At 43.3% G+C, this 13,276-nt stretch overlaps 1 protein-coding gene across 3 annotated transcripts in view; it reads right to left on the bottom strand.

Annotated features, from left to right (window-relative positions):
- Window positions 1-11,120: 11,120 nt before the first annotated feature.
- Window positions 11,121-13,276, bottom strand: part of GRM1 (glutamate metabotropic receptor 1) — a 194,312-nt gene continuing 192,156 nt past the window's right edge. Inside the window, exon 9 of one of the 3 annotated variants that reach the window (XM_049800563.1) lies at window positions 11,121-13,244. In XM_049800563.1, coding sequence (XP_049656520.1) covers window positions 12,404-13,244 — 841 coding nt within the window. In that variant the 3' untranslated portion in view covers window positions 11,121-12,403. The remainder of the gene's footprint in view (window positions 13,245-13,276) is intronic. The other 2 variants (XM_049800564.1, XM_049800565.1) reach the window with 2 other exon arrangements.

Below are 13,276 nucleotides of genomic sequence, written 5' to 3' on the forward strand. Positions count from 1 at the left end.
ATGTATGACTTCTATATAATATTATAATGTTGTGTAAATTGCAGTAGCTTGGCCAAACTGAGGACCCAGAGTTAATGGTTTGACCCTTCTCTCTCCGAGTTTGATATACAGCTCTGTGGGACTAATAGTGTCCTAATGTCTCAAAGGAGAGTTATAAAATGAAATTAATTTGATTAATTTGAATGATGCTTAGTAAAGAAAGCTTGCTCACCTTCCCGTCAGTGAAGAACAAAATATTGAGAAGCTACTCACAATCTGAGCACAGTCCATCCCCTCCACTGAAAGAGAGGGAGAGCTCCTGCAAAAGGCAGATGGTTATGTGGTAACTTAATTAAAGGCTTTGCCCTAAGGAATGTCTAACAAGAAATCAGAACTACAGATGAATAAGCAGTCTTACTTTGGGCATGTCCTATTTCAGGATGCTAGATTTGGGGCTAGATGGTACCAAGCGACATTAGTGTAGCTTTTAATGTTCAAGATGAATATCGATAAATAATCATAAGGTAGAAAGAGGAGAATCACTTCTCCTCAGTGCCACAGATACCCACTCGTGCAACAGGATTCTTCCCTTGGAGCAATAGTTTGAAACATTTCTTCAGAAAAGCACCTAAATCCATTAGCAGTTAGATCAACAACCCAAATTTTATATATATGCTTAATGTCTGTAGCTGCCATTAATTTCAGGAGGAGATGAGAACCGAAACAGGCTATTTTTTTTTCTTTAAATGTCAAAATAAGAACTTAGTACTTAGCTTTAGGAAAATATTTGCAAATGTTGGTGTTAGTATACGATGTGTCAGCCTCCTCACCTGCCAAATGGGGAGGACAGTGCTACATCCCACACAAACGCACTACATTACAGACAGACTGAATCCACGACTATTTTATGCTCTGTAAAGCTCTAGGAGAGGAGCACTCACAGAAGCCAGCCTTTGAAGAGCCCAAGGGTCTTGTACCAGGCTGAATAATGACATAAATATCAGAGGCAGAAAGGACTTGGGACTAAGCTGTTTAAGTGTGAACACGATATTTTGTAAGGTGGCATGTCATCAGTTTAAAAAAATCTTGGAGGTACTTGTGAGAGAGAATGCAGATATTCATGAGGCTTAAACATGTCTTGAGTAACTTCACTGTTTCAGTAAGCACGAGAAGGTAAGTTTCTTACTCCCTCTTATATTTTCCAATAAAAGTGCTGCTTATTGACAATAAAAAGGTGGACTCATGCCTCTTAGCTATTGGATTAAGACCGGTAACTACTTTTCCTGGATAGCTTGAGTTCATGTCGATCCATGACAATCATTAGCAACTGGATACTGTCTTATAAATATCAGGCTTTCTGCCAAGTGCAAAATCTCTCTTTTCCCCCACGGAACCACTTTACACTATTTCTTTCTTTAGGGCAAACATGTTTTGGTCTTTTGTTGACAAACATTAAGCAACATATTTCTAGGAAAAGATGCAGTAGAAAGTGTAACTGCTCTATGGTTTATGTAGGGCTTCCTTCTCAAAATAAAGGAAATAGATCAAACCCAATCTTCTGTTAAAGACTATTTTTCTTTGTCTGAACCTGTTTAAATGCATATTAGCCCCTCGTGACAGTTATGAGCTGCCTGTAGGAGAACTACCTTTTGGAAAAGTTAACAAAACTGGCCTGACTGGATGATTAGCATCAGGCATTAGCTCACTACATCAGGTGTTCAGCCTTAGGCAACACTGAAAGCCTGCATACTGCATCTTTCAATGTAGTTCCTTTAGTAGAGAAGGAAACATGACTAAGGGCCTTAGGAAAGATGCTCATTATTGGAAAATCCTCTCCCTTTTCTTCTTTAGGTCAAACAGTACCTAACATGTGCCCAACAGCTGATCTGAGAGCGGTGACACAATTTCCATATATACCTGGCAGTCTGCAAGAGTCTTATTTTTTGCAATATGGTAAACGAAATAATAAAATAAATATTCCAGTACTTGAGTGGACCTTTCCTGGTAGGGAGTGATACAAGTTTCCTTTGAAGTATTCTACAGATGCAGTGATACTTTCAAATCTGGGTTAAAGAAGAAAAAGACTTTTTGCCACTATATCCTATAACTTTTGTATTAGAAACTGGACCCTGATTCCTCAGTCCTAGTCACTTCACATTAATCACCCTTGTGAAATTTGGGTGTTTGGGCACCACTTAAAAAATTAAAAAGAGAGTTCAGATTTCCTCAAAAGAGCAGAAGGTGGAGAAATTCTTGGCACAGGATTGGCACGCTATAAGGCTTTTCATGTCTTGATACCCTGCTAAGCATTACTCTTACCCTTTGGCTGGGCTGAGCCTAAAGCATTAAGAGGAGAATCCTGAAATAACTGCTAACATCTCAGCCATTAAGTTCAGTAGCTGATACATCTCTTTTAAGAATTAGCTTTCCTTGCTGAGATGCACTTCTTACCTGTTGGGGCTTCTTTTCTTCTGTGTTTTGCTTCTGCTGTCCTTTCCAATGTGATGCACTGTGGCAGTGGGTAGAAACTCAAAGAAAATCCTCAGCTGACAAGGATGTCGAAGCTTAGCCCATCAGGGACAAGAGATAAGGGTTTGACGGACAAAGTGCACCACTTCTACTATCCAGCCCAGCCAGAACTCTGGATTTTCATGATTTAGCCAGGACTTCAGAGATGTCAGAGTGAAACAACTCCCAAGGGCCATTTGGGCATCCTCTCTCCCTTTGTTTCTATCACTGTGCGCTATATGTACAACACCCACACTGTTGGGTATTGGCACCGTTGCTCTTCCTCCCCAACCGGGACAGTGCCAGCAGAACGGCCACTGGCTCCTGTGCCCTCAGGGCCAGGTATTGGTTCCAATTTCAGTTTGCATTTTGCTTAGAGGCCAGATGAAGATGCATCAGCAGAGACACCTGGAGCAAGCAAACAAAACAACCAGAGTCCCACAAACCCCTGCGGGCATCTTCCCACGGGGAAGGAGAGAAACCACTGGGAAGAGCCAGGCTGGAGCTCAGAAGCATCCAGAGGTGAAGACAGGCTGAATCTGGGCAAGCTGCAGGCTGTCCCCAGCATGGCACCAAGTCCTATACTCACAGAGACACCCTGACTTGAGTCCCTCAGAGGAGGACGGTGAAGGGTAACTGCCTATTCTCCCCTTTTTCAAAGCTCTCTCTCCCAAACTGGTTCCACCTGCATCTTGGTTGTGTTGGTGAACAGCACCTGTGAAATCACCCGCGGTCCCAAAGAGCCTGAGAGGGCTCCGTCCACCCGGTCTGACACGCCTGGACTGCTGTGCCCATGCGGGGGCCTTGTCTCCTGCGCGCACAGGGGACCCTCCTGAGGGATGTGCCTGGCCTCTCTAAAACAGTGTTCCCAGGGGCACCCATCTTAACACCAAGAAGCCTTTGCACAGAAAAGTGTCTTTCTTCCCCATTTCTTCATTCAGCCTTGCTTCTTTGTGTCACAGGTGAAAAGTTATTTATGACAAGAAGATGAGACACGTGGGTAAAGGAAAGTCCTAGCAATTGAGCTGGGGAATTGAGGTCAAAAGGTAAATATTGCTTGCTGCAGCATTTTCTGCCAGCTGCGTGTTGTTCATGCTGCTGTGAAGAGAAATGCCGAGGCTCCTGGCAGCCAGCAGAGCTCAGAGAGCTCTAAATGCAGAAAGAAAACACGTACAACACAAATGTCTCAAAACAGTGTGCTCTGCAAGTAAGCTCGCTCGCTCCCTGGGTCCTGATCTTGCTCCTGGGTTGCACAGTGCCCAGTCTCTCATTGAAAGGGTGTGCTTTGCATTGAAGATGACGATACCTATCTTGAGGAACAGCAATAAGAAGAAAAAGGCATTGAATATTTTGCAAGTGGTGGTAACAAGACATGGAGAAAGTTCTGTGCACAGTACTCACTGAAGATGATGATACCTGTCTCAAAAAAACAGCAAGAAGAAGAAAAAGGCTCTGAGTGTTTTGCAAGTGGTGGTATTGCAGCTGACAGAACAGCGTTATGCTGGAGCTGGAACTCAAAGCCTGGGTCTTGCTGGTAAAATTAGCTCTCCTTAGACCTGCTGGCATTTCTGTCCTCCTGAGAGTTAACTGTTCTGTGGACTGCGGCCTTATTTGATGATTTATATGGGTGCAGCACCTAAGCTGTTAGCACCTAGCCCCAGCTGAGGTGTATGTTGTGCCTCCTCTTTGTGTGGTCTTTTTATTCTACAAGATTTCACAGACTTCCAAAATCTTCCTTTAGAAAAAGATGAATTACCGCATGATCCTGAGGGATCCAGATGGTGCCACTTCCACAGCTGTGCCATATATGCTGCAGAAAGAGTCTGGATAAGAATAAGCAAGAGTGAAACAGCATTGAGATGGAGCTGGAAAAGAGAATAAAAGGGCTATGGAAACCCTCATGGCTTTATACAGCCCTCTCTTGTGTCCAGACCTGAAACAGAGGGAAAGACAGGCTGAGTTTTCAAAGGTGTCTAAAGGATTTCCATGCCTGGTTTTTACATGTGTTAATTGTAAACCAGCACCCAGCTCCCCTTATGCAGCTTTGAAATACCCCTGTGTAGATGAATGTCCCAAAGTCACTAAATGAATCAACAGATGAACTGGGGACAGAGCTTAGGGCCAGGCTGTGATGCACTGAGTTCATCCCCAACAGCGTGACTCCTGCCAGACTGCCATGTATGAGCACCAGGTCCATGGGTCTGTGCAAATCCTGCTGCCAGGGACAACAGGAGGGCAAAACTTTCTCATTCTGTGTTTTTTAAAGTGAACAACCATATTGCCCACAGGCAAAGAGCAGGATGGAGGGGAGGACAGGCAGCATAACCACCTCTCAGAAAGGGAAATAGAACTCAGAAGGAAAATCTTTCAGCACTGCTGGGGAATTAAAGCTCAACAGGTGCTTCCACCCTGCAATTGTCCCAAGGCTGGTGCAAAGGCACCGCACAAAATGATTAAAATAATGAGTAGCAGCAAAACCAGAGATAAGCCAAAGTTCCTCACAACTGCAAGATGGAGCTTGGGGTGGGAAATGAATCTTTAGGAAACTCAAAAGTTAATAGCACAGGTACTACACCAGCTTCTCACAGAAAATGGCATAATTCAGGATTTAATGCTGATTCATACACACTGAGGATCTAAGCACTTAAAGACTGCAGTTTCTAAATTAGCATTGCACAGAGATGCACATGAAAATCCTGCCATAGTTAATAATGTTGCTAGGTATTCCAGGCATTATTTTTAAGTGCAGGCGGTGGGGGGAAACAAACCCCAAACAAAAAAACCCCAAAACAACCAAAATTACCAAGGTACCTGCCAAATTAAAATACAATTGAATGGTTTTGCTTAAGTGTTCAAGCAAAACATATATAATACATCCCAGGAAATCACATCAGCTCTTGCCTCCATCACCAAATGAAGAGACATCTATTTGTCAGTGCATTTTTAAGTTTAAAAGGCACATCAAAAAATGCCTATACTGTAAGTTTCTTGAAAACACTGTTTAGATTTAGCTTCCACAAAAGCCATCGCTCCCAATGGTGGTATTTAAGCATTTTGCTTTGATAATTTTGTCTGTCTATTTTCGTGTTAACTAACAAGAGTAGCTAAAGAACAAAGGGCCAACTCTTCAGGCCCGGAGCTGACGGGACTTTGTCAGAAGGGAGGTTCTAGCTGAAGTCTTTAGGGATACACTGCTGGCTCTGCAGCACAGTCCTGCCTGCCTTTCTTGTAAGAGAGATAAAAGCAAATTGTTCTCTCTTTTGCTCATTCTCTTTCCCAGTGTTATTAAGGACAGCAAGCCCTCTGTACTGCTCAGACCTCCCAGCGCCAGCAGCCCAGGGAGCAGCAGGCAAGAAGTTCCCCCCGGGGACGAGGACGTGTGCAGGGGCTGCATGCACACCGCAGACACTTGGCGGCACGTGCTGCTGGGCATTCAGGAAAGCAATGGGTCATCGTCCCCCGGATTTGGGCCATAGGACTGACAGGTCTGCTTAGCTGTAGTGGGGAAGACGGGTCTCGCTTCAGCCTTCATGCAGGCTTTTGGAGGGGAGCTGGGGAAACAGCTCTTGTTAAAATATTGGCTTCTTTTGAGGCTGCCCACGGCACTGCAATCCCACATCTCTAGGGGGTGCCTGCAAGGAAAATAAGCTCTCGGTGCCTTGCAAGGACACCCTGTGTAAAGAAAACAAGGAGTCGGAGGGGGCCGACCAGAGACCCATCTACCCTGAGGCAGTCCCCCAGGCACAGCACCTTTCCAGCAAGGAGGTCTCGTGGATCCCTGTTCCTGGTACAGACTCAGAGCAGCACAAAGAGGTAGGAGTCCCACACACCATACCGTGGCGTGGGTGGGGGGATGGATCGCATGCCACCTACATATTACATGGTGTGCAATAAATAAGTGGGTGGATTGAATGTCATAGATACATACCACTCCTAAACTCTTATCTGTCTGCACTGGTATCTGTGCCAGCTGCTTCTCCACCTACCTAGAGGCCTTTTGGTTATGGAAACCCACAACTCACAATGATATTTTACTTCTCCAGAGATATACTGCTTACTCCCACCTTTGAGTAGATAACAGATGCTCTTTCTTGGTATCAAACAGTGACCTCCTCTCTCAGGTGGAAAGCAGTTCTCTTTTGTGTGATTTACTGAGAACTGGAAGTTGAATTAGCAGAGGCAAAGATACTTTGCTTGTTTTCTGAGTTGCATAGGATTTACCTGTAGCACTGGAAATGGCAACCAGTCACTCCTGCTCTCATCTACCGTCTCTGTTTGGGAGCTTGGAGGGTTAGCCAAATTGTGGGCCCAGGTCCAAATATGGGGCCTGTGGTAGCACCACGCACTTGGCTGCATGACATTCCTTATCTCCCCTTTTTGCTAATATCCATGTTGGAAATCTTACACAGATAAAAATAGGCCTTGATATTCGCTACAGAGTCTGCTTCTCCTTCCCAGTGATTTGCAGACAGGTACTTGCCAAGTGTCTAGTGACTCATTTATTTGGGAAAAAAACCCACCACAACAATACAATCTGCAAAACCACACTTTTCCCACTCCCATGTAAGAAACATTTTTAACAGCCGCTCAGACCTTGCGTAGAACAGCTATCAGCAACCTGCTTCTCTGTTCTTCCCTAAAGAGTGATGAATACAACTCTAGGGGCACAATTTCCATTGCCTTTTGCTTCTGGTAGCCCCTTACTGCGTGCAAAGTGGATGTGACACACTAGCCTAGGTCCAGAGACCCAGCTTACCGAGCAGATCTTGGGCAGATGGGCATGGACCAGGCTGGTGGAGTTGCCAAGACTCTGTCCTTGGCAGGAAGCTGGAGACTAAAGCTCAAGTATACTAAGCTGCTTTGCTGCTCTGTGGTCCTGGACCAGTCATCCATTTACTCAGTGTAAAGCTATTTTAGATGGGCCTCTTTGGCAGCTTGTGAATATTATGATCATTTAATCTGACCCCCTGCAAAGCAGAAGCCTAAGAATTCTACCCTGTGAATTCCTTACTGGTTTGAAGACTTAAAGAAAATTTGCTTAAATGTCCCAACCATCTGCTGCAGTACTCAATTATCTTGACAATTGAGATTTGCTTATTTCTAATTCAATGCTTTCATACTTGTGTCTCCCCAGCCTTGGATTTTGTTATGCCTTTTCCTAAATTAGATTCAGAGAGTGAAGCTGAAGGCATATAACTCCATTCCCTTTCCACCTGCCACATCATCTGCCCTTGAGGCTGGGGCTAAAGGACTCTAAAAAGACTCTACAGCACCAGAGTAGTCTTTTTCTTTGTCAGACTAAAGCACTTGAAGAACTGGTCTGGAAATCTAGAGACTAATAAAGCAGCTTTAACATGCTGGAGCATCTGGCCTTCTACGTATTTTCCTTTAGCACTTCCACCAACTGTTGTTTGCTCATATCTACTGGAGTCTGTTTATATAGATTTTGCCCAATCTGCTCTTTCTGGTAATGTTCATATTGTTCTATGTTTATGCGGAGAAATTAGAAAAAAAAAAAAAGGAAAAGAATATGAACTGAAATATTTATGTGGTCTAGCATGACTTAAACTGAAATGATCCTCATCCATGTTGGAATCTCAAAGCACAGCAATACAAAAACTGAAACTGCATCAAAAAGAAAGCAAGACTTGCTGGGCTTGTTACGCTAGTCAGACTGTTTGGAAAGTCATGCATAAAACAATTAGTACTAACCTCTTATGCGAATACTACAATTTGAAAAAGAATTCATTTGCACAGCATATGGGTAGCTAATTAGAGACCAGATACCAATTGTTATAGTATTTCTTAGATGATTCGCAGATGTTACCATCATCCTTATTCCCACGTTCATTGTACAATGTATCCCCAAATGCCACGAGTGACGCTGGGATGTGCCCTGGGCTCAGGATAAGATGTTGCAGGCTAGGTCCCACAAACAGTAACTGGTTGCAAGAATGGTGCTGGCAGCAATGCTGCACTGGGTGCTCTGCAGGGGAGTAACTGCTGTGTTATCCTGAGGGTGTTTCTGTAACTGAGTCCACTCGATCAGCAGAACCTTTCCCAAGACATAGGTTACCTAGACTTTAACTGAAAAATAAAAAAAGAAGAAAAAACCCCACAACTCCCAAGCCTCTACAAGTAAAGAGACTAACTTTTGGCACTTACCGCTGAACGTAGTGTCATTCACTGTACTCCAGCAGGGCAGTAGTTGTAGGTGGACTGACACCCCAGACGTGGGCTCTTGCAAGGCCAAATCCAAACCAAGGAGCCACTAGAAACAAGCCTATTCGCAAGTGTAAAGAGAAAAAGAGCTAGATTTTGTATGTTTAGTGCCGCTTGGCGCTGAAAATCTCAGCAGCGCTCCAGAAAAAGCATTTTATTTACGCTCCCATCTTACTGAGCCCTGAACTGAGGTGTGCACCAGTTCAGGAGTCACCCAAAAGCCCCAGTGTGTGGTGAGTTGCAGAGCAGGAGTCAAGAGTCCCAGTACTTTGCTCTATACAGAGGCTGTAAAGGAAGGAGGCACAAGAAGTCTGGGATGGATCAATGCCTATTGCTGATAGCTGTCAAGAAAGCATATTTGAGTTTCCCTGACAGAAGAAGCTGACACCTCACAGAGTCAAACACATGGCATACTTCCAGTGAAGGGCTGGTGTTTCCCCATGTCCTTGGGGAGCAAAATTTCCTGTCATTTCCCATTGAATTCTCATCTACAGGATGTCAGCCCAAAGGCATACCTACAGTGCTCCTGATTTTTATTAGGAAGCCAAAAAGCTGGGTTTTGTTTTCTAAACAAAAATCTTCCAACCCTCCACCATCTCACCTACGTACCACAATCTAATCAATACCTACCTCCATTTGAGGATCCCACCATCTCTCTCACGCAATCCTGAAAAGCCCTGGAACAATTAATTACTAGACATGGCTATTTTCTACTTAGGAAGCAAAAATTAACAACCTTGGCATTCTATTTTTAAATAATAAATAGAAAATATTTATTTTACAGCATTTTCAAGATCATTTTGACAAAAAGGCAGTTTTCATCAAGCATTTGACAGACCAAAAGAAAGAACTTTTACAGGAAGCTTCATAGCTCATACAACTACATACACAAGGTGAGTTCTTGCTCTTTAGATATATTTACGTATGTGTATGTTTCCAGTTTTAACAATTACAAACTAAAAGCTAATATACTGAATTTCAAGAAAACTCCTACTCATGATATAATTACACCGCAGTAATAAAATCAGTGCTTAATGTGTTCAAAGCAGACAAATATGAAAACAATAGTACCTTGCCACATTGCTGTCTCCCATCTATACAAGCCTGTTATCTTTCTTTTTCTTATCTATCTCATTTCTTCAAAGACCAGCTTCCTTATACTGTCTCTGTGCTACCGACAATGTATGTTTTTGGAAGCAGCACAACAAATCTTATACTAAGATTATAAGAAGATAGAATTCATTGCCAGTGTGGTGATCAGCAAAGAAAATACGGCATTATTCTCATTGCTTTAATGAGTAATCAGCATTAAAAGAAAAAAAAAGAAACAACAACAACAAAAATCCCCCTAAAAGCCCCAAGCAGACAAAAATCAACCAACTGACCCTCAGGTGTCTTTAGTTCATTATAGAGACATCAATTTACTGACAAAGACATAACTGTGTCTTTGGGCAAAGTCATTTCATGCTTTCCACATCGGGATGATGATAGCAATTGGCCACTAGTCATACTGAAAGGAGCAAACATCATGAACAGAGGATAAGGAAAAAAGGGTCTATCTGGTTTTGAGCACCAGCCAAGCCTTCCAATACCACTACTATATAATTAGAGCAAAACATTGAGATTTGGATCTTAATAGAAGAATTGATGATTGGCAGCAGAACTTCTTAAAATTCACGTGAAAAGAAAGAAAGTACAAATACGGTGATTTCAGAAAAACCCTGATAGAATATTCACAAGAAGCATGGTTAAAATCAGGTTTTGCAACTATATTAACATGAAGAGATTCCTTAAAAATATCTTTGAAAATAAAGTGTAGAACTGTGGGACACATCCTCAGCTAAATTCAACAGCACAACAAAAGTTCATAGCAGCTAAAATCCTGTCCTGTATAATACGCACGTTTATAAATAGGGTAATAATAAGCATAATAAAGTTCAAGCCACAGCAATCAGACCTGGACTTTGGACATGCCAGCCATTAGGGAGCTTTGGATTAGGCCCCTCTCTAGGAAACGCATGAAATATAGAGGAGAAGGAATGAATGACAGAACTACAGCTGCCTAGAAGTGATCTTTAAGATACAATATTGTATACTAAATAGAAGTGAAAGTGTATGAAAAGAACACCTAACTAAACATCATAAAGAGATTAAAAGAACTGTTTGTAACAAACCCTGGGAATTTATGCACACATTAAGCACTGATGAAATTTCCTCTCTGGACATAATTTTATTTTAAATTCTTTGAAGCAACAAAATAGTTTAATTACTTTTTCTGTCTCACCTTTACACTGGCATGTGCAAGATTTCTAAACCAGACTTTTTCTTTTTGTGTTTTCTTTTTTTCTTTTGTTAACGACGCTTGTTGCAAACATGTAAAATAACAAGTTTTCAATGCACTGGTTATTAATACCGTATGTCTACTTCATAAAATATCTGCAAAATAAAGCACCCTATTATAAGGGTAACAACTGTTTCAGCTTGTATATGAAAAAAAAAAAATGTGTTAGCACAGCATACAAACCTCCGAAGATCTATTGAATATTTGTAACAATGCGATATAAAACATGATTTAAACATAAAAATATTCATAGTATATACTACAATCTTCCAGTGGTAGTTATTGGACATTACGCTTCACACATACCGTACACACGCATACAGAAACACAAACGTACGCTCACTCTCTTGCTTTGCAACTGATTCTATAACCCCCAGTACAGAATTGCCTTTCTTTCAGAGTAATATTTGTTGCTCTAAGTATACAGCTATTTTCCAATGTATTTGATTCCAAAGTAACACAAAGGAATGATGTAATCACATGGTAAATATGCTGTATTATGAAAAGTTAGTCAATAAATATTGTTCTGCTACAGGAAATGTTGTGTAACAGTTTAGCCACATGGTTTGCAATCTTATACAAAAGGGCAGTTTTTCTAAGTCCTTATCGTATTACAGCAAGGGCTTTCTTCAGAAACCTCTCGAGTCTTAACTTGATGATAATTCTCGCTCTGTTCACAATCAGTGTTAAAAAAAGCCCAGATCCCCCAAAAAGCAGCCTAGTACGAAGACCAAATTGTTCAGACAAAAGTCAGTAAGAGCCATGTGCTTTCACATTATCTCAGCTCCTCTCCCCCAAACATGTTATGCAGTTATATCACCTATAGAAACCAGGAAAAAAATATTTATGCATATATGTCTCATATACAAGTAGCTTTGTTCCTCCGCACCAAACTCCCCCCTTCCAGCTCTCGGTGTTTTGCTTCCATAGCAGACAGACAGCAGTCATGAGATGTGCTAATGACTTCTCCAGGTCACACTTCCCAGAGTCCTTTTCAAGCATTGCCAAGAGAGGGTGTGACTAAGTGTGATTAATTTTTTTTTCCCGTGTGTTTGCTCACTTTTTTGCTATAGAAGTTGTCTCTTGGGTTTGTGCTTTGTTATGGTTTCCTATCGTTTTCTCAAAGTACAATATTTTTATTTTTAACAGCTAGAGAATTTTGAGCCCTCAGAATGGATTTTTTTTTTTCTTTTTGTTTCCTTTTATTTATTTAAGTGCAGGATGAAGTTTTTGCCCTGTCATATGTGACTTTGTTCTCTACTCTCTCTCCCCCCCAGCCCTGGGAGACTTGTCTCCCCAGGACGTCCTAGCAAGAAGCTGCCAAAGTCCTTCTCATCTTGTCTCTTGCAGCATCTACAGGGTGGAGGAGCTTTGCTTATAATCCCTCAGGATGACAGAGGCATAGGTCACATCTGGGGGGGTGCAGAGCACCGACTCCGAGACGGGGGAGCTGGGCACGGAGCTGCCCGAAGCCACCGAATCCCGGAAAGGGGACGGGGGCGTCAAGGCCGGAGAGTCTTCCAGAGTCAGTTTGCTGGTTGCCGGCTCCTCGTCCTCCTCCTCCTCTGGGTTCTTCTCGTAGACATATCCCTGAATGAGCTTCACTTTCTCGCTCTCCGCTTCCTCGGCGGGGGGAGAGAGGGGCTCCTCGCTGAAGGCAGCCGCCTGGAGAGGCGGCAGGGGCAGCTGCGGCGGCGGGGGGGGCTGGCAGGGAGGCCGCACGCCGTTCCCCGAGCCAGGCGCGGGGAGGACGGCGTTGAAGTCGGGGATGCCGGTGGCAAACTTGTTGACCACTCCTTGCAACTGGTCCATGAGAGCCCGTGGCTGCAGGGGCAGGGTCTTGGGGGGCTGCTCGGGCAAGAAGAGGTGGGTCTCCTCCGCCGTGGCCTGCAGAGGGGGAGTCGTCGCCACCCGCCTGTGCACCACCATGGAGGGGCTGCTGGGCTGGTTGAGGCGAACGGGCTCTCTATCTTCTTCCTCCACCACATTATACAGAGTCTTACTGCTGATGTCAGTAAAAGTCAGGCTCTTGCTTTGGCCATGGTAGCTTTTAGTGAGGGGTTTGATCACTGCTGTCTGATTGCACCCTGTCTCCTGGCTCTTCACATGCACTGAGAGTCTGTGCCACGTGTGTTCCCCCTTGGGAGCTTGTCTTCCACCTGGTTCAGACCATGACACAGACTTTCCATTAGAACTATGAATAAAATAAAGATGGGTTTATTTGCA

Source organism: Accipiter gentilis, chromosome 5, assembly GCF_929443795.1.
Source record: "Accipiter gentilis chromosome 5, bAccGen1.1, whole genome shotgun sequence".
NCBI lineage: Eukaryota > Metazoa > Chordata > Aves > Accipitriformes > Accipitridae > Astur > Astur gentilis.